At 36.3% G+C, this 23,295-nt stretch overlaps 1 protein-coding gene across 27 annotated transcripts in view; it reads left to right on the top strand.

The window, feature by feature from the left end:
- Positions 1-23,295, top strand: part of rimbp2b (RIMS binding protein 2b) — a 141,174-nt gene that overhangs the window by 53,329 nt on the left and 64,550 nt on the right. For all 27 annotated transcript variants that reach the window (XR_009422760.1, XR_009422759.1, XR_009422761.1 and 24 more), the window contains exon 4: positions 10,855-10,938. Coding sequence is in view for 20 of the 27 variants with exons in the window: in XM_059503423.1 (XP_059359406.1) it covers positions 10,855-10,938 (84 nt within the window). In the remaining 7 variants the exon portion in view is untranslated. The remainder of the gene's footprint in view (positions 1-10,854; positions 10,939-23,295) is intronic.

Raw genomic sequence — 23,295 nt, 5'->3', positions numbered from 1 at the left:
TCAACACAATTAAAGGTTACTGCTCTTATGGTCTCAAATGATAATTTTGTAAATGCATAATGATTACTGGTGAGTTTCTACCTCAAAAAATGATGCTACAAACATCTACGAAGTGTTTAGAAAAGCCATAGCAAATTCAATCATTTTGGATCAGAAAATTAGAAAGAAAAAAAATCCAGCTAAATTCTTATGTTATGGCTGTGTTTTTTTAAGAAATGATCGTTCTGTGTTCCACTAAAAAACTAACATTATAAAGGTTTGGAACAAGATGACGAGAAATAATGAGTAAATAATGACAGTTTTAAATTAATAAATAAGCTTAATAGCTGAATGCTAATGCTTACAGTACATTAATAGAGCATGCAAAATTTGTCTTTTTACAAATTCATAAGTATAGACTTTCTCACCACCAGTCAAGTATGGTTGGAGAGGAATGCAAATTGATATTCCCTTGATTGTCGTATTATATTTATCACCAACCACAAATTTATGATGAAGTTTTATTTTTAGTAGAAATTATCAAATATTAGCAGTGAAGAAGGAGGACGTTTGTGTGTGTGTGTGTGTGTGTGTGTTTTGAACTGTGCAGCGCCTGCAGTCCAATCTGTGTGCAGACCCAAAAATAAAGCAATTTGTTATCCACCGAGTCTCTGCAGGGGCGCCTCCTCAGCACTTTTTCTTACTCACTGTGTGCTTTAGAAAGAGAGAGAGAGAGAGACTGTGTTTGTAATTTCAGTTGTGATGTGCTGTGTGTATGTTCCACTACATTACCTTAATTGACCGGGTCTGTCTTTGTATTTCCTCATTTAAACTCAAAGCAAAGCTCAAGCCCCTCTAAATCACTAACATGCTCAAATCTCAGCCAGCGCTCCCTTAATCTATATAATCCCAGAGGTAAGGCTGGTTGTGTTTGTTAGAGATACAAAATTACGTGTCAACTTGTCACAAAGATGTCACTCATTTTTGCTGTTAATGTGCTGTTTGGGCAGCAGTGCTTTGTGAAGGTACCTGCTAATGCTGCAAAGATTAGCTCTCACAATAAACAGGGCTTTATTTGGTTTACTCCCACACTCATATTGTTCAAATAGGTCAAAATCTAACAATTTTCCAAGGTGGCATTATTTCATAAATTAGTCTGCTTGATGTTTTAACCCATTAAGGCCAGTTTCAGTGAATAGTTTCGTACTTGAACTAAAAACAAACATTTAGTTTGGCTTTTTGATGAAAAAGATCAAGTGGATGTTAGACAGAGATCATTAAGTGTGTGTGTGAATATGTTAGGCCTGTTCAGATGAGATCAAGAGCTTTTTAGATCCCTGGGAGAAGCACCTGTCTTCATTTAGAATCAGGACTTGAGATCAGAGAGGTTGTGTCTAAAAACCAAAGAGTGCTAGCATGCTTCCTCATTACTGAGTCAGTCAGCAGCTGGAAGTGAGGTACATCCTAAATGGGTTTTAAAGTGACAAAGTAACAAATTCAAGTGAGCTTTAGAGAATATTTTATAACGCCAGTGCTTATTTCTTTGTAGAAATAGAATATAAATGCAAAATAGCTCATTCAACTGCACTATCAAATTACATTTTTATTGTTTCAACCAACTCCCAAAGTTTCATTTGTGCCAAAAAAAATTAAAAAATTAAAAAAAAATTGACCAAAATCTTAGTATGCAAGATGTGATGTGAACATTGGATGCTAATGAGCACCGAATATATGCTTTTCCACACCTTTGCAGATTATAAATTCAATTATAAATTTTTAGTACTTTTTTGTCATTAAAGCATTTAAAAGATATTATTTATATATATTATTCTAATATATATATTATTTTGATAAGTGCATTAAAGATGAAAATATTTTATTTATATTTTTGAACTCATAATCTTCAAATTACACTGAACAAAATTATAATTGGAACACTTTTGTTTTTGCCCCCATTTTTCATGAGCTAAGCTCAAAGATCTAAGACTTTTTCTATGTACACAAAAAAACTATTTCTCTCAAATATTATTCACAAATAAACTGTCTAAATCTGTGTTAGTCAGCACTTCTCCTTTGCGGAGATAATCCATCCACCTCACAGGTGTGACATATCAAGATGCTGATTAGACAGCATGGTTATTGCACAGTTGTGTCTTAGGCTGGCCACAATAAAAGGCCACTCTAAAATGTGCAGTATTATCACACAGCACAATGCCACAGATGTTGCAAGTTTTGAGGGAGCGTGTAACTGGCATGCTGATGTCGTTGTGGATCAAGTGGCCCATGGTGGCGGTGGGGTTATGGTATGAGCATGTGTATGTTATGTACATCAAACACAGGTGCATTTTATTGATGGCATTTTGAATGCACAGAGATACCGTGACGAGATCCTGAGGCCCATTGTTGTGCCATTCATCCACAACCATCACCTCATGTTGCAGCATGATAATGCACGGCCCCATGTTGCAAGGATCTGTACACAATTCCTGGAACCTGAAAACATTCCAGTTCTTGAATGGCCATGTCACCCATTGAGCATGTTTGGGGTGCTCTGGATCTGCGTATACGAAAGTGTGTTCCAGTTCCTGCCAATATCCAGCAACTTCGCACAACCATTGAAGAGGAGTGGACCAACATTCCACAGGCCACAATCAACAACCTGATCAACTCTATGCGAAGGAGATGTGTTGTACTGTGTGAGGCAAATTATGATCACACCAGGAACTGACTGGTTTTTGGACCCCCCAGACCCCCCATTACAGTAAAACTGCACATTTTAGATGATCCTTTTATTGTTAAGGCACATCTGTGCAATAATCATGCTGTCTAATCAGTATCTTTATATGCCATACCTGTGAGGTGGATGGATTATCTCATCCAAGGAGAAGTGCTGACTAACAGATTTGTGAACAACATTTGAGAGAAAGATGCCTTTTATGTACATAAAAAAATCTTAGAACTTTGAGTTCAGCTGGGGGCAAAAACAAAAGTGTTGCCTTTATAATTTTGTTCTGTGTAGATATTATATTAAAAGGCATTTTCTTTTAAAAAATGCCTTTTTTCCCCAAGATACAGGCCTGGTATTATATGTTTGAACCAGAAAAGAGATATTAAAAAGGCTTTATTTAAATAACATACTGGATCTAATGAAGAAAAACTGTTGTTTCTGTCTTTGGTGTGTTTATGTGACATAATTTCTTTATAAATAACAGCTGATCCAAATAAAGAAATGCTATAGCTTCTATTGTTTAAGTATAAAGCTAATTATTATCACATTTACATTTAGTCATTTAGCAGACACTTTTATCCAAAGCAACAGACAAAAAAGGACAATAGAAGCAATCAAAATCAACAAAAGAGCAATACTATGTAAGTGTAGTGACAATTCTCAGTCTAATGCAGTACGCAAGGTTTTTTTAATATAATGAATAAAAAAAAAAACAAGTAGGTATAATTGAAAAAAATAAGGAATGCTAGTATTATAGTGTCATTTTATAATAAAAAGAAAACAAATAGATAAGATAGAGTTAGAATAGAGAGTGCTGAAGTTAGAGGGTTGAATGAAAACGGAAGAGGTGTGTTTTTAACCGTTTCTTGAAGATGGACTGCTCAGATTGAGTTGGGCAGGTCATTCCACCAGGAGAGAACAATTAATGTAAAAGTCTGGTAATGTGATATTGTGTCTCTTTGTGATGGCACTACAATGTACCGTTTACTTTCAGTTGCAGAACGCAAGCTTCTAGAAGGCACATAATTCTGAAGTAGTGAATTTAGGTAAAGGGGAACCAGTGTTGGATTTGTAGGCAAACATCAATGCCTTGAATTTTATGCAAGCAGCTATTGGTAGCCAGTGCAAATTGATGAACAGAGGTGTGACATGCATTCTTTTTGGCTCATTAAAGACTAATCTTGCAGTCGCAGTCTGGATTAATTGTAGAAATGACAGAACCTAGTGATGCCATGTAGACAGAGAAGATAAGTGATCCAATAACTGAGCCCTGAGGCACCCCAGTAGCTAGATGTTGCGACTTAGGGAAAGTGACAGGTTGTATTGGGCACCTCACCCCTCCAAGACACCTTGAAGAACCTATCTGAGAGGTAAGACTCGAATCACAGGAGTGTGGTTCCTGAGATGTTATTTGCCATTAGGGTTGACAGGAGGATCTGGTGGTTGACCTTGTCAAAAGCAGCCGACAGATCCAGCAAGATAAGTAATGAAGATCTGTAAGCCGCTCCTACCAGTCTTAGTGAAAGTGAAAGTGACGTGACATACAGCTCAGTATGGTGACTCATACTCGGAATTTGTGATCTGCATTTAACCCATCCAAAGTGCACACACACAGCAGTGAAGACACACACACACACCCGGAGCAGTGGGCAGCCATTTATGCTGTGTTCCCTGGCAAGCAGCTGGGGATTCGGTGCATTGCTCAAGGGCACCTCAGTTGTGGTATTGAAGGTGGAAGAGAGCTCTGTATATTCACTCCCCCAACCTACAATTCCTGCCAGACTAAGACTCGAACTCACAACCTTTGGATTACAACTCTAAATCTCTAACCATTAGGCCTCTCGGGTTTCAACAACCGAGAACAAGACAGTCTAGGTTAAATATCCACTTCTAAAGCCAGACTGATTGCTGTCCCGGAGATTTGTCTGTGTGAAAAAACACAACTAGTTCAAGTGTTTTTCAATAAAAGGAAGAATGAAGGGATGTAGATTTCTAAAAGAGCTGGGTTTAGAGTGGGTTTCTTAAGTAGTGGGGTTATACAGGACAAGCCTGTTTAAATGTTGAGGGAAAAACACAAGTATGAAAGAATGTGTTAGTGATGTCAGTGATTTAAATTAATAAAATTATTTAACCCCATTATTTATATAATGAATATAATTTTTGTAGTTATGCCATGATTTAAAATCATGAACAAATTGTTAAAAAGGTTTTTTTTTTACTTACAGCAATAGTTCACCCAACAATTGAAAATTGCTCAAATGTACTCAACCTCAGGTCATCTAGGATGTACATGTTTGTTTTATAATGAGAACACATTTAGAGAAATGTAGATGTAACTTGCTCACCAATTGATCCTTTGCAGTGAACAATGGACAATGGAGGGCCTTTGGGTCAAAAAGGTTTTGAACACTCATTCTGTCCTAAAAAGTAAGCTTTTGTGATTTATAAAAAATAAAATTGTCCTCAAAGGGAAGTGTTGTCAGATTTACAGTATTTCTCTTTTGGGCACAGTTTAGTACACTGCATACCCTTGTTACTGGTTCTTTTGTGTAAATGATTGATTTTTATTTTAAGGTTAGTTCTTTCATGACAGCTCTCTGAGAGTTTAGCATGGTATTATACATGGCAATATTAAAGTGTTTGGTCTTGGCGGAATAGATCTGCGATGCTGCTGCTGTGGCAGAGACATCCTACTGCCAGTACATCCACAGCATGCTGCTGTGTGCATGTACTAATTACTGCTGCTGCACATATAACATATATGAAATAACCCCAATATATAACATACATCAAATTATCCCATAGCAGATCTATACAGGTGGAGCTGGGGAAGGAGAAGGGTTCCTGAAGCATGCTGCAACTGCTACAGCAAGCACTATCCTTGAAATTGAATGTTGAGCAGCAAGCTCATTGGCTACTGCTACAAAATAACTAGCTGTGTCATGTTTGAGTATATGAGCCTGTGCCATCTAAATTTTCAACAATGGATCAATCAATGTTGTGATTCATATTTTATAATAATTTAAGTGAGTGAAGCAGACTACTTTTCAGAGCTTTTCACACTTGAAGTTGTTAATCAAAAGTCATTGTTAACCATGGACTGTGTCGTTGTATCTTTCACACTGTACTGTACTTTACTGTACCTTACCAAGGATTAGTACATAACTATGGGTAATCACTCTAGAGAAAATGTATGCTTAACTGTATTGAATGTGCACTTTTAGTGTACTTCAAATCTTTAAAGTCTGTTTTTTTAAAACATATTTAAATTATATTTTTAACACACAAGTATACTGTTAAAAAGTGCACTTTATAATAACATTGAATTAAAAGATTTACTCAAAATCATGTTATAAGAATGTAATAGTTATTTGTTGTGCATTGTTCAATATTACATTTCAAGCTAAGATATTTAAATGTACTAATTTTCATAACACTTGTGTAATATGTAATGTAATATGAAACCATATTTTACATGAAATGAAAAATAAAAAAAAAAGCATTACATTTAATTCACAGTATTTTTTTTAAATGTTATTTCCTTTACAGGATTCCATGATGCATATTTGCAAACCTGAGTTAATCTTTTTATTGACATATTTATGAGGATATGATTGGACAAGAACTGTATGCAACAACCTTCCAACTGTTTGTCTATCAGTGGAAAATCCATCATGTAGATCTGCTCTAGTTGTCTGATGTGCTTTTTCATAAGGGGTCAAAAATGGAGTTGTACCTGGGGTACCAATTAACGCTATTTTCCAGATGGTTGCACAGCTTTGAACAGTGTTACACAGCATGAGAAGATGATACGGATAAAGCATCAGAGTAAAGGCATTATATAAAAGGCTGATTAGGCCTGATAGATCGTTGTACTGCATGGGTTTCTCCCTCTGTCCATTTAAACTCAGCGTGTGCTGTATCGATGTACCATGTCGGCCGAGCTAGGCTGAACACGAGGCTGCAGGGTATTAAATGAACATCATTGATGTGCTTTAAGACAAATGATTGCTGATGAAATGTTAAATATTAATACTAACACTTACTGCCATGTCGGAGACAAGTTATCCACTGCTCTACAACAGCCATTAAACACCAGTATGCCCCAGATCTATGCTGCCAATCTATATTAAATAACTCTGTGCTCCGCTAAACAAGAGCATGCAGTGGCAAACTGCAGAATGATACAGCTATTACTCTCTGGCATATCACCCACTGTGCTAAGTCATGTTATGTAACTGCACTGCACAAACACACACTTAACACACTGACAGAACATACACCAGAAGCACAGGCTATGTAATCTGTAACTTGTTAATATATTGCACTGGACAATGGGAATGTTACTTCGCTGTGATTTAGGTTGAGGTGAATAAGGACATGGGTTCAAAAGTTTTTTTTACACACACGCGCATATATATACTCATGCGTCACATGACATGGCCAAATAATAGCCAATCAGAACATATTTTATTTTAGATGCACAGTGCTGTGCGAATGCTTGTGGTCAGTAAGAATTTTATTCCAGAAGTGATTATTTTTGGAAAGATGGATATCTACAGCCCACAATGTTTGTTTGCAGTTTCTGCGATGCATGAGGATTCAGAAAATATAATTCATAATGATTCTCTGCATTATGATATAATAGGCTAGAAATGAACAGGTGCTCCAAAACACTGCTTGCCAATATTTGATTAAAGTTGCAGTCTGTAAAAATAATTATAGAACATTAATGGCAATCGATTAATGAGAATTAACAGTTCATACATGGCCATTTTTATGCCAAATATTTTGATAGCCTTTACAAATTAATGTAGTAAAATTATAACCTTTTCATGGTAAACCGATTTACAATTAATACAGATAAGTTCTTTTTATTATGTATATTTTTTTTATAAATGTTTTGTGTTGAACAATTAAAGGGTTGAATAGCTACAGTAGTATCTTTCTAACACAGGCTTTTCCATCCATTAATCCATTCATCATCCAACCATCCATCCATTTATCCTCATGATTGTTCGTTTATTATTAAAATTGGGTCTTCTGTCTCCCCATCCCAGGTGTCACTCAGCAGGATGGATGTTGCCATTCACTAATACCTGCGTGCGTACACACACAACGTATCTTGAGACTGATATACCCATTATGAGGATGGTATGACCATCTGTAGCCCACACACGTATAACTACACAATCCCACATACGGCCTGGACCACAGCACACCTCCTTCCCTACAGACCAATAAAGTCATTCAGCCATTGGCAGATACAGTGTGTTATGAGACAAAGTGCTGGAGATGTACTGTACCTGTACTTTAACTATGATCCCACAGTGTGTGTTTGTGTATGTGTGGGTATCACAGAGGGGTTTAATTAGGGAATGATGTCGCAAGTGGATCCTCATCAGTCTTAATGCTGAGGTCTGAACAGCTCCACTGACATGACAGCAAAACACAGCTTCAGCTGCACTTACAGTGAATAAGAGGGAAATGTTGTATTTTACTGTATCTCATCATCTCACTTAAACCTACTATTTAAAGTGCAATGACCCACGGCCAAGTATGGTGACCCATACTCAGAATTTGTGCTCTGCATTTTACCCATCCAAAGTGCACACACACACACCGTGAACACCATAAAATATTGAGTGTCATTTCTGATACAGTAGTGTGCTATTTATTTACACCAGATTGTTCCTGAATGTATTTTAAATGGTAAATATGTAATATAATATATAAATATAATAAATGAATTACCAGAACAAATGGTTTCAACACCGAATTATTACAAACGTATTTAAATTGTAAATATTTACTATAATATAAATATAATATGATAAATGAATAACCAGATGTATGTATGCTACACAAAATTGCATTTTACACATATTTATGTTTTAATTATGAATTATTATAAGTATAGCCAGACCAAATCAAAATATATAATATTTATACATTACTGTAAATACTTACTATTTAGATCATTTTGATTTGGCCTTGTTATACTTTTAATAATTATTAGAAAGAAAATAATTACAAAGTTATTTATTTTGTTTATTCATTCTGGTTATTCATTTAATAATAATTTAAAATAATATTATTTCAAGTATAACTAGATATGATTTATTAATCAGACCAAATTTTATTTGGAAATTATACATATTTAATCTAACATTTCAATTTAAAATAAGAAATGAATTACCACCAGACCAAATAATGTATGTAACACCAAACTGAGTTTCACGAATATTTAAAATGTTCAATATAATAGATCCTTTTAATAAATAAAAAAAGACTAAATCATATTATTAATTTATATAACATCAGATTATTACAAATATATTTAGCAAAAAAAAATGCATTAAAAATAGATTTTTTTGTAGAAAGAAAATAAAAAAAATTAAATTTAATTAAATAAATTTATTTATATATTTTGCTTATGTATTGATACAAACTCTTTTAAATTAACATTTTAGAATTGCACACTATTGTTAACGGAGGTCACAGGTATGTCATGTTTGGTATCTTTCGGCTGCATTTTTAATGGTCTAAATGTTAATTTATACCTCGGTATCTATGGAAGGTATTAGTGTTACCAGAATCTTTAATAGTTTCTTCATCAACATAAAATCAAAGACCAGATGTAAAACATATGCCTGAGGACAAAAGGTTGACCTGAGGACCTTCCCTCCAATGCTATCATTCCACATTGGCTCACTCAAGTCCCAAGGGTGTGACATTGTCACCCTTTATAGATCACTGATCACCAGATCAGAGAAGTTTTGTTTTTTGGTAGTTTTTGAGATGATGAAACTCCAAGGCAAGATGCAGAGCTAAGAGTCCTCAAGAACCCAACCTGAGCTTGTGCCAGGCTTTCGGCCAAGCCTTTCCTTTCCAAGATCTTCTGACTCAAACTGGTTCTTTTTAAATCAACCAACTTCAGCAAATATCAACTTAAGCCTACAGATTGCATCAGGACTCCCTTTCAGACTGACAAGAAATGCAAGTATCAAACTTAGTCTTATTAATTGATACAATAAGTATCATTTGCACCTTTTTACAAAGGTGTGTTTGAACTAAGAGACTGATGTTTCATGATGTTTGATGACTGATGTTTCATGATGTTGATGTTTCCTTCAGCCTGTAGATCTGCTAAATATCAAATTGTATTATAGCTTCATGTCTTTATTTCTCTTCTCTTTAATGCTTAAGCTTTAACCCCTCTTATTTTGCCAACTGTTTACGCATGTGTGTGTGTGTGTGTGTGTATATGTTAGACTAGTTTGAGTGTTTATGTAGTTAATAAAGTCTTAGTTGTATCACACTTGAGGTTGTTCATTGTTTGTTCATAACTGGAGTCCCTAATCATGCAGATATTTGCTACATGCTCTGAATAATATTGTACAGTAAGAAAGTTGTTTTCCTTAAACTGGAAAGTAACGTTCTTAGAATTGACAGACAGTTGACACTGAGATGTCAAGTAAATACTTACAGCGGATCTAAATATTTTAGGGGTGCACGATAAATAATTAATGTACACCTCATTAGTAAAGTCGGTTCTCTAATCAGCGGTAAATTCCATCAAGTGCGTGTTTTCAAATAAAGCAGCCGTTACTACACAGAGCCGTTGTTAACTGACAAGCTGCGCATATCCACGCTGGTAATGATCGTGGATTTGCGAAGCTTGTCAGTAACTAGTTATGATTGATTATTCATATTTCCCATTTGAGCTGATTTGCTACACACATACTGCATGAACTTTATTTTTACTTTGAATGTGCGCATTTTTCATGACTATATATGTGTGTCCATTAGAACTGTGTGCGCATTTGTTTTTCTTTTAGTGGATTTGTATTTATAGTGACTTTTAGACATGCATTTCACTGGTGGAAGTGCAATATTGTGCTATAGAGAACGTTGCTATTTATAGGTTGATGATGTATACGAGTGCCCACTGGCTCTGAGAATGTGCTACTGTTTCCTACACAGGCACGAGCTCACGTATATGTGTACTTTATACATACACAGATTGTGTGTTATGCCACATCAGCCTCCCTGAAGAGAGGTGGTTGCATTAGGCCACATCTTATCTAACAGCAAATTGAATCCATCTATCCATCTAACAGTATTTATTTTATTTTCTCCCTCAGGAGACTGAGATCAGCAGGAAGAGAAAGGAGTGTGAAGTCCTTGAGGAGGAGGTGAAGAAAAAGAGCCAGTCATGTCAAACTCTGGTGAGAGCCTTTACAAGTTCACATCTTATGAGAGGGTCTCACATTCTGGGTGTCATATCAAGACTCTTCTGAGATATTTAGCAGTTAGTCTTCCACCATACGGCACTCTTGTAGTCATGATTTATACAAGGCCATAGCTAATGGGCTCAAACGATTTTAGGGGCCTACAGGTACCCATGTTAATGATTAAAACCTTGCATTTGGAATAGGGCTGAAACGATTCCTCGAGTAACTTGATTACAAAAAATGATCGAGGCAAATTTCTCTGCCTCGAAGCCTCTTTTAATTTATTTTAAATCTCACGTCAGGTTCTTTCGCAATGATTTTTTAAAAATGTTTTTTAATGTGAAAAAATAAAAATATTTAATGTAATATATAAGTATAATAAACAAAATAATAACTAGACTAAATAGATTAATTTACATAATTACTTTCTTAAGACCAAAGTGTGGTACGAAAAGAAAAGAGTTAAATATTTAATGTTTATATTATAAATTTTAAATATATATTTATATTTAAATATAATAAATAAAAGAATAGAAAGGCCTTATTGATTTATTAAAATAAATAAAAGACTAACCAGACCAAATAGATAAATGCATTTATTTTATTACTGAAATTAATTAATCTGCAAAACTAAATTACTAAACTATTTAAATGGTATTTAATATATATTTATAATATAATATAAAAATAAATATCAGGCCCAATAGATTTATTTATTTGAGAAGGTGAGATCTACAGCGAACGATCAAAGTGATGGAAATATGTGCACGTATCTGTTCGTTGGTTTGACTTAAAAGCTTTGCTGCGCACCAATAAAAAAAATAAAAAAAACCCAAAGTAGGTGCGAGAGCAGTTTGAAAGCATAAGGAGCCATCTACTCTGTTCTCTATAGCTATCGTGAATATCACACAATGATCAACCTGCACAGTGCAAACAGCCTAAACCTGGATATTTTAGGCAATATTAAAATCCTGGCTGGGACCTGTCCCATATGAACGGTGCATATGGCCTCCCTACTTATAGTTTACATTTATTTATTTATTTATTTTCTGAAATGACAAAATGTCTCCTTTAACATTGACCAGAGCACATGTATGATGCATTGCTCAAATTCACAACATTTGGCACTGTAGGTGGTGCAGGATTGTGTAAGGGATCAAACAACCTTGTGGGAAATGGCCCACTTCTGCCAGCCCACCCCTGAAAACTGTGTGCTTTAGTATAATAATTAGACTGGATTTTGATTGGCACGATACATTTTGATCCAGGGCAAACGTTTTGGGGACAAGACAGTTGCTGATCAAGGTGTTTGCCTGACCGAAGCACATGAATGTTGGAAATGCTTTAGTTTCACACACATACATACTCAACACTCTCAAGGGCGTTTGCTCTCTCTCTGTCTTTCTCGCTTTTCCCACATAGCAGACATGGAGAGCTGACTCCAAAGTCCACTGTCAGGGGAAACAAAGTGAGCAGAAGGACAAAAAAGCAAGCGCGTGAGAGGGGGAAAGAGAGTGCGAGGAAGATGAGGGAGAGATAAAGTGTGCAGGTGTATGTACAGAGACTATTCGGCCCTGACTGCCAGGGAAGCTCTTTTAAACACCCTCTCTCTTCTTCTGTATTCCTCTCACCTCAGCATACGGGAAAGACTTTTCATCCATTACACATGAGAGAAGCTTTGCCGGGGCTTTTTAGAGCTGAGGAAGACCTTTTAAATGGGTCATGCCCCCTTTTGGACTTTTATGGAATTAATTGAATATGAGTTGTATCATTGTATCATATGCTGTGAATTCAAGGGTAAAAGCTGTTTAAGTAGTAATACTCTCAATGCTGATGTTGTATAAATATTCTGATAAAAATATTGATCCTAACTGTTTTAGATTAAATAATACATTTATGTTTATATTTAATGTATATCCAGGGAGTTGTTATCAGTGAATAAACACTGACAGGGTAATTGGGAAATATTTTATCACCTTAAAGGGACACTTTATCACTTGCAGAAAACATAAACATCTAAGTATATTTTAGAGAGCAGAGTAATAATATAGTTTATTTATTTGCCATTGTTTAGTATTATAAGCTTTGAGGTGGAAAAAAAAGTTTACTTTTAATTTACTTTTAATTTACTCTTAATTTATTTTAAGTTTATTTTAATATATTATTGTAAAATTTTCATAATTACCTATTTAATCCTCATTACAAAAGAAAAAAGAAAAAAACTCTAACCATCACTATAGAAAAATATACATGGAGTCGATTAGATTTTAGATCGTGAAATATGATTTAAAATGATTTTTAATGGTTTTAAATGCTGTTTTCTATTTAAATCTATTTTTAAATGTCAGATGTGTTCCTGTCATGAAAAGCTGAATGTTCAGCAATAAGTTCTAGTCCTCAGTGTCATGATGCTTCAGAAATCATTCTAATATTTGCTACTAAATAAATATTTCTTATTATTGTCATCAATGTTGAAAAAAAGGTGTGATGCTTAATATTTTTTGTGGAAATTGTGACACTTTTTCTCAGGACTCCTTGAGTAATATTAAGTTCAAAAGCAGCATGTATTAGTCAACATTTATATGAAATAGAAATCTTTTGTGACAAAATGAAATTGTTTTCTGTCACTTTTGAGTAGTTTAATGCATCTTTGCTAAATAGAAGTGTTAATTTGAAAAATTTGGGAATTTGAAAATGTGAACTGGTTTCTTTTGTATGGCTTGTAATGATTTTAATTTACTTTTTGAAAACAAAAGAAAGTCATCCAGATTTAAACAGCTAGGTAAAATTGCATGTTTGTCTCAGTAGGACACGCATCTCTCAGTGTGTGAGAATCAGCAGTATAACTGTTTCTCTCCTCAGGGGCTCTCTATACCACAGAAGGCTCCATTTTCACAGTAATGACTTTAAAAATACACAGAGCTTAGTCTCCTGACAGGTCCATACACACACAAACATTGGCAAAGCCTGATAGAAGTCTTTTTTCCTTCTTTATTAAACATTGTTTGTTGTGGATTGGCAGAACATTCATTCAAACTCCTATATCTGCCAGCCCACATCCCCTAATGAGTGAACTACACCTGAAACATCAGCATTTTTCACTCCGTTCCAGATGGAAGATCCTGAGATGTTCTGGAACACAAACAGTTCAGTGTTTTTCTCTTTCTCTGAGCACTAAAGAGTAAAGTAGTCAGTTTTTGTGTGACGCAACTGTGTTGTAAATATAGGACAGTAAAAAAGGTTTTAAATTCACATTAAATAACGTTAGCATACAAAATTACTATATTATTTTTTTACCTTTATAATGCACTGTCCTAAAAACAAATGTAAAAAAAAAAAATCACGATGATTCAAAGTTCATTACAAGTATTTGAGTTTGATATTAATATAGAAGGTGCATTTTATCATGCACACATGACACTAAAAGCAAGACACGACACTTAAATAATGCAGTACAAATTATTAAATAATGTGAACAAAAAACAAAGAAAGAAAAACGTCTCAGGTTAGTTATGTAACCATGGTTCCCTGAGTAGGGAATGAGACACTGCGTCCTCTAGAGGTCGCTATAGGGAACGCCTTGTCGTGACCCGTGTCTGAAGCATTCATTGAAAAACACCAACAACATGTTGGCCGGCGACTTTACTACCAGTGTGACTATAGTATAAATAGGTGCAGGGAGAACACATCATCCACTTCTTCATCTGAAGCTTGCGTCCAAAGCATGACAGGAAGCTAGAGGATGCAGTGCATGGTTACATAAGTAACCTGAGACGTTCCCTTTCAAGGGAACTTCAAACTGCGTCCTCTAAGGGTCGCTATGGGGAACAGTATACCCATGCCACCATGCTGAGGGGAGTGTAGTCCAGAACCATGGTGAGCACTAAGTACCAACTATACCATTTCCATGTGAGTTGCCCCATGGGAAGTTAGACGGCTGTCAGTGACATTATCCCTTAAGGCCAAAGGCCGAGGCTACATATCGAAACTTAACTGTTAGGGCCAGATTCCTGGGCCCATTGTAGAGCTCAAGGCTTGGAATCAAGAATAGATTCCTTTAGAGTAGGGCTGGGATAAACGATTATTTTTTAAACGATTAATCTAGCGATTATTTTTTCGATGCATCGTATAATCTAACGATTAATTTTTTCAGACCGATTTGATTTAGATTATCTCCCCATTAATTGACTACTAACAATTTATACATGTTGATTTACATATCTGAATAAAAAAACATCAATTCCTTAACATTGCAATATATGTTTATTGCTCTTAAAATTACAAAATAAAAGACTAAGAATGCGTTACTTTGCACTTGTATAGAGATAGCATTCAATAAAACCTTGAAACCTTGAAAACACATAGCTTACTGAAACAAGCTTACTGAACACATAGGGCCTAGCTTACTGAAAAAAAGTTCTTCTTTCAGATGAAAATAACAACAACTTGATGTCTAGCATTCAATAAAAGAAGGTCACCCAAAATACTTGTTTAGAGCAATTGAAAGAAAACAGTATGTAAATGTAAACTTGAGGGCTTTAAGCTAATACAGAGAGTGCTTTTCCAAAAAAAAAAAAAAAATTGTGGGAGCCAGCAGCCTGTCATGGAGAAAAAAAAATCTCTGAATGCTCCACGTGAAACTTTGGTGTTTCGCCCTTTTTCTATCGTGTTTAATGATTTTGATTAATATACACAAGGGAGAGAAAAAGCAAGAAGCGCTCGTGTTGTTTGAAGACTGTGAGTGCACGCGCAGCCGGGGCTCTCTCTTGTACGCGCCCTGTCACTGTCACTCACCGATCAAATAAGGCTTTGACAGCCGCCAAAAAAAAAGATCAATGCAGAAAAACCCCTGGATTGGTTATATAACGTTGGACAGAATGTTGATCCGGCCATCGCGTATATTCAGCGCACATAAGGTAAACGTTTTGCAAACGTTTTTTAGAGAAATAAAAACAGGTCGACGAATCGATGCGCATATTTTGCGTCGACTAGGCTTGTTGCGATAGTCGGTGTTACCGGTGATACACGGTGTTTAACCCACCTACCGGTCATAGCACTTGACCACCGGCACCGTCCCCATCGTGTTGAAGTTTTAGCCTATAGCGATAAAGCACTTAATTCAGTTAGTGACTATGTGCCTTCGTAATTTAGCGTAAGCGGAACGAGCGCCGCAGTAAAGCAGCAGGTGTCCGATTTCATTTATCATTTGAGGAGAGTGAGGCGAGCTAACTGGCAAAGGATGGCAGAAGATCTGGTTTCAAAGCGAACTGTTGCAATTTAAAATGAAGGAAAAGAAAGAAAATTGTTTCTCATTTAGCCTATTTATAATGTTTTTTGTACGGTGTATGCAGTTAATAGGCCTACCTCTTTTTTTTAACAGCTTAACGTGAGTTTAATTTTTATATTAGTTTTTTTTTTGCACTTAAGTGTCCAGTGATTATTCGGGTAGGCTACCTTATTTAACGAAGTTTTTGATGTTCGTTCGTTTCATATTCGATGGTTGTGCGGTGTTTTTTTTTTTTTTGCTGAAAAAGGCAGGCACTTTATTTAACGAATATTTATAATTATTTAACAAGTCTTGTTTGATACTTGCACGATGTGTGCAGTGGTTCGTTTTATTAATAAATGCACTTTAAAGGTGTTTCATAAGTGCTTTCGTTTAGTTTTTGTATGGTGTGTTAAGTTATTATTCATTTTTGCAATAAAGATGTGTGTAATACAAGCGAGTGTCTTATTGTTTTGTGTATTTTTATTAAGAATAAAATAAATTAACCCATGATTAATTCAAACAAATGCTACTGAATTGCCGCTAATTAAAGTGAAAGTAAATTGAGACGTGTGCACGTCTGCACGACCGCATTTTCGGCCTCCCGAAATTCCCGACACGCAACCCCGGTGACACCGGGATTACCGTTTTTTTTACACGTCGATTAACCGGTGGAAAAAATCCGTCACCGCAACATCCCTAGCGTCGACGTATTTTTTGCGTCGACGTCATCGATGACCTCGACGCGTTGTCCCAGCCCTACTTTAGAGAGATACGACCAAGAGCCTAGCATCATACTAAGTTGTGGCCTTTCATATTGGCTACTGCTTGCTCTCGCATAAGCTTGCTGAAGGAACAGTTTCAACAGATCCCTAGTAGCAACACCCTGTTTTAAATAGGTATCCTGAGAATACATAGATGGATCAGGGCCCAAGATGAATGGGCCTTTTACCAGCTCAAGAAAGAGCATGAAGCAACTGTGCGAAGCCCTTACCATATAGGTTTTCAAAAAAGAATGCTGAGTACTAGCGTGTGAACTTACCAAAGTGTGGATTTTAGAAAGTGCGCAAAGACTTCACATGCACACTTACCATAACATGGATTTTAGGATACCGTTCTAAGGGGCTCTCGTGGCACTCTGAAAGAGCAGCTCATAGATGGAATGGTGCATCCCAAAACCAATATGTTTGAGAGTCATCAACCCGATCTATGGTATAATGCTGGAGTGGGTAGCAGTAAATATCTAGCTGAGGGGAGGGGCAAACACACAGCTCTCAAATGGGAGGGGAGCTCGACCTTCTGCATGTTCCAATGCTGGAACAGCTTGCAGTAATTTATTTAGCTGAGGGAGCAACACACACAGTTCTCAACGAGAGAGTGGCCTCAACCTACAGCATGTTCCAATGCTGGAATGGCTAGCAGTAGGTTACCTAGCTGAGGGAGCATAAACCCAGCTCTCAATGAGAGAGGGGGCTCAACCTACAGCATGATTGTTAGAATCAGAAGGGAAAACATACTGCCAAAAACTCAGCGCATCAGAGAGGTGAAGGAAGGGCCTAGTTCACCTGATGCTTGTTCCAGGTGCTCTGGAAAAATGGAGAACTCAACTCTCATGTGAGAGAAGAACTCTCAATTCAGAAAGTAGTAATGCGCTCATAGGCAACCTTTTTTGGTAAAGGGGAGCGCTGCTAAACTACCACGAGAACAGCCCATGGAGCGAGGAATTCAACTCCTCAGAAGGGGAGAGAACTCGAGCGGCTGAAAGGAAGTCAGGAAGCCCCTCAGGGCGACCTAGCCGGACATCAAGGAAATTTTGCAGTGCCGTACAGGGGGCCTGATAATCAAGAAGGCTCCCGTAGAAGACGATGACCTGGCCGCATGACCCATGAAGCTGAAACCAGGGCTATCATACCAGCTAGACACAATATCGATGAGTGTAACACAGTATAACAGTATAACACTGTAAGTCGAGCACCTGGTTTCTGAATCCAGCCAAGGGGTGTGCTCACAGAGGACCTACCTAGAAAGGAAAGAATCCCACAGTTCCCAGAAAAAAACACTGCAAAGAATTCTCACAGAAGGATTATAAACACATAACCACCAGCTCATTAATACATACATACATATATACAATCACCTAAAGGATTATTAGGAACACCTGTTCAATTAATTAATGCACCTATCTAGTCAACCAATCACATGGCAGTTGCTTCAATGCATTTAGGGGTGTGGTCCTGGTCAAGACAATCTTCTGAACTCCAAACTGAATGTCAGAATGGGAAAAAAAGGTGATTTAAGCAATTTTGAGAGTGGCATGGTTGTTGGTGCCAGGCGGGCCGGTCTGAGTATTTCACAATCTGCTCAGTTACTGGGATTTTCACGCACAACCATTTCTAGGGTTTACAAAGAATGGTGTGAAAAGGGAAAAACATCCAGTATGCTGTAGTCCTGTGAGCGAAAATGCCTGGTTGATGCTAGAGGTCAGAGGAGAATGGGCCGACTGATTCAAGCTGATAGAAGAGCAACTTTAACTGAAAGTTCGAAGTTCCCTTGAAAGGGAACCATAGTTATTTCAATGAAATATGTGAGCTGTTGCACAGTATTCTGTAGGAAGTAAAGTATTCTGGGAATGTTAAGATTCAGTTTTTCATTTCCAGAAAGTATAAATTTAACAGCATTTTACAGTAAAATTACATGAAATACCCATTAGATACATTACAGTGTTTCACTGCATAGAGTAAGTGAACTGACTTACTGGAACAACTTACAGGTTTTTACCCTAGCGTTTTAAGAGTATTTGTATAAACATAGCATTGGTGTTTAATAACACTGAGTAAACCTGATATCAAGACAACCTTTCTTAACCTATATCAAGAACTAAGTTGCTGGAAAATTCCATCAGTCTCCTCCGCGAGAGGAACCGTCTGAAAGCAGGCTAAAGGTCTCCACAGTGCATTACATAGAAAGGATGCTATTACAGGATGCTTAAATAAAGTTTTTTACTTGTGAAAGTCTCTAAAATGCATATTTTCATCTCCTGTGACCTCTGCGTGAATGCAGTAAGTCTCGTAACGTTCCTATCATACAACATCAGTAGCACACTGTAAAAAGAGTGCAAAGCTACAAGGGCCAAACTCAACTACCAAAAAGCTGTGTCTGCCAACCTTTGGAACGTCTATGAGGTGCCCTGGGTTGTTTGTGTAGTGTGTGTGCCGGGTTTTTTTTTGAGTATACATACACTTGCATGTTTTTGTGTGTCCATTAGTGGCAGAGTGAGCTGTTTGTCCCCTCGGCTCCTGCGGTTGCTTTTGTGCCCTACTGAAAGGCTAATAAATGGAAAAAAATACAAAAATAGACATGCTGTCCTTACATGATGTGAAAAACAAAACAAAAAAAACACTTCAGAACTCAATTTCACGCTTTCGTCATGTCCCTCCACCACTATTGTGCACTCCTGTGATCCTGAACTGCTGTTGTTTTGTATGGGAACAGCAGCCTGTAATGTAAAGCTGTGTCTGGTGGTGTTGTATTGTTTCTTGGAAAGTGGGATGTTGGGACGGACTCTCTGAGGGGACCATCTGCCTCTCTTCTTAATCACTCATCACATTTACATCTGATAGTTCCAGCCAGCCATGCAGAACATCATGCATGCAGCTACATGCATGTGTGATTTCATGCACTTGAATGATTCCCAAAATGTTTTTTGAAGGATGTGTCTGTTACACGTTTCAAATAGAGCTGGGTGATATTTCCATTACTGACATTTTAATGCACTTTTATTGGGCCATTAAGTTTCTTAAAGACCTTGTCATACTACTTTTGCAGTCCTTGTCTTGTGAGTCAGAACAATGATAACTTTAAGAGTGATGTTTAAAGAGTGTCTCTGATTCATCAAGAGTTGAGTTTGATTCACTGTTGAAGTTTTATTCATTTCTGTGAATTTTATTTACAGTATATTCAAGATTCAAGATTTTTATTCATAACATACATGATTATATAGAGCATATACTGTATAACCAACAGTGAAATGTGAGTAAGGTCATTCACAGTGAAACTATTAAAGAATACAACACAGATGAAAATGTATATAAATATTAGTGTATAGTATATACATTTATAGGCATTTCTATTAACAAGAAAAAACTAATAATAATAATTGTAACAAAAAGTGACATAAACATCCCCGAATATTCTGTAATCCATCTATTATGTGCTCAGCTTTTTTTTCAATGGAAGATAATTAAATGTCTTGCCAACAGTGTGGTAAAGGCAATTACCTTATGAATTCCTATCGTAAGCACAGTATCTACAGCACTAGTACCGAAAATGGCAAAGAGGTGGTCAGGGTCAAAAGAAACACCATATATGTCACTAAAAGATTTAAAGATATCTCCAAAATCCCTCAAATTTTTCGGCATGACCAGAACATATGGGCTGTTGTGGCTGGCGAGTGTAGGCATCTGATGCATGCAGGACTAATAGTAGGATAGATTCTAGCCAGTTTTGTATTGGTAAAAATGTAGTCTGTGAAGCATTTTAAATTGAATGAGGGAACGTCTGGCACAGGGTGAGGGGGTGGTAAGATTTTTAAAATTTTCAACAAAGTTGCATTTATTTGATCACAGGATACAGTAAAAACAACAATATTGTGAAATAATATTACACTTTAACTATTTTCCAGTTAATGTTTTTAAAATAACATTTATTTCTATGTTGCCAGAGCTGAATTTTCAGCTGCTTTTACTCTAGTCTTCAGTTTATTCAGTTTATTCTCTTATGCTGATTTTATAAATAAAAAGCTTGACATTTTAAAACATTATATATTACTTTAGTATCACTTTTAATCAATGCATCCTTGCTGAATAAAAGCTGAATTCTTTTTTAAAGTGTTTAAATTAATATGATTTAAAAAACTTAAATACTTTGAGACACAGTATTCCTAGCTTGTCCCTATATGTGACATTGTCTGAGTGGAAAGCACATGCTTTCTTGGAGCCAGAAATGATAAGTAAGACCATCGTCTAAAGCGTTAGATCAGAGATTATTCATATGAGAATCAAACAAGCAAATATTCAATAAAGCATATGCAAATTTTATGTGTTTAGTATTTGCCTCTTTATTGGGTCAAAGATGATTAGCTCTGTGGGTATATGATTGTTGTCATGTCACTGTTGTGTTTTTGTGTAAACATGCAGACGGGGCAGTGCCTCTGGTATGTAGATGTGTGTTAGTGAAGTGGCTAGTGTGACTTTGCCAATGGGACTTATTCTTGCTTGTTCTATTTTAAGGTCATGCTTCTGTTGAGTGGTCTTCACAGATAAGAAGGACTGTAACTCAAACTGTAGATTTAGCAACATGCTAAAAAACAAATTAGCAGTCACGTAGCAACTGCCTGGCAACCACTTTAATGATTTATGATGAATTTTGCCTTGGAAAGCACCACTTGTATTTTCTTCATAAAATTAAAAACCCCTTTTATGACATTAGTCATATACTCACAATCTCAGTATTACCATATTTCATGCTCATTGTAACATGAATCCTGGTGTCAATAGGAATAAGCTAGCTCTCTCTTGAACGGAGTGCTTGCAAAGAGAGAGACGTGTTTGGTGAGCAAGCAGAACAGATTGTGTCGTCTCAAAGGTCAGTGGCGCTTATTTCCTGGAAGGGCCTGACATCCATTACCCTCTCTTCGACTGGACATCTTCCACAAAGCAGGATGTCTGGCTACAACACCATCCAAAAATAAAATAAAAGCTTTAGTCAGTACTGAATAGTAGCACTTGATTGATGCATATACACTGTATCTGTCACAATACTACTGTGCAGGAGTGAAGGAGAACAAAGATGTATGGGTTAATAGTTAATAATAATTAGAGTCTTTAATAATCCACAACCAGGGTAACACAGGGCAGGCAGGAAAACACACACGTAGCACTTGTATAGATGACACTGGACAAAGGAACCAAGGAACAGACAACACTTTAAATACAGAACTAAATGAGGGGGATTAACGGCCACACCTGAACCAAAAGACTAATCAAAATGAGAGGGAGAAAGTGGTTCATGGGGAGCATATGGGGAGAAAGACACAATCAAACAGGAACACAAGTCTGACAATATCTATCTATCTATCTATCTATCTATCTATCTATCTATCTATCTATCTATCTATCTATCTATCTATCTATCTATCTATCTATCTATCTATCTATCTATCTATCTATATTTCCTTCATTATCGCTAAATCTCCATCACCTGCTTTCAGATGGAGCGGCATTTAATAGAGACAGCCGTAGATCACTGACAAGCTGCGCAATATCGCGTTCATTATCGCAGATGAATCATCTTCGATAATGAACACGATATGGTGTAGCATGTCAGTGAACTACAGTGTGATATATCGCCCAGCCCTAATATGCACTATATATAACTATACATATATAACTAAACTGTATACACTACCTATTCATGTTATTAAATCTTGATTTTTAATGTAAATATATTTTTTAAACTTTAAAACTACATTCCTTATTCTATGCCCTTTTATAATCGTAATATACTGTGTCTCAAACTTATGAACAACTATAAAAGTAACAGGTTATTATTCTTATTATTATTTTTTTTTTTTATTTTTTTTTTTTTTACCAGTTCTCACTGTGCTTTATGCAATGCAAAGTTCAATACAGGCAACCACAAAAGTAAATATTGCATTATTGCCAGTATTATGTTGTTCTGAACATAATCATATAACATGTTCTGACGCAGAGAGCAGAGGGTTCCAGATACAAGTGTGTGTGTGTGTGTGTGTGTGTGTGTGTGTGTGTGTGATTAGTGTATGCTTCACTTCTAATACATTATTAGCAGGCTCTTCCAGCAGAATGAATAGAATGTTTTTGTAACGACCTCCCTCATGGCATTCCTCCCTTTTTTACCATTTTTTTTTTTTTTCATAATGTGCTCATGCAAATGATGGTGCTGCAGAAACGGTGCTGAGTCTCCTGGGCTGCTTCATGCAATTTGTTACTGTTACACATTCGATGTAAATCAAGTTTATATGTGTCTAATCTGTAAACATTAGCTCT

The sequence above is a fragment of the Carassius carassius genome, chromosome 21 (assembly GCF_963082965.1).
Source record: "Carassius carassius chromosome 21, fCarCar2.1, whole genome shotgun sequence".
In the NCBI taxonomy this organism is placed as follows: domain Eukaryota; kingdom Metazoa; phylum Chordata; class Actinopteri; order Cypriniformes; family Cyprinidae; genus Carassius; species Carassius carassius.
The sequence above is the reverse complement of the archived record's forward strand: the minus strand, read 5'-3'. Positions and strand labels throughout refer to the sequence as shown.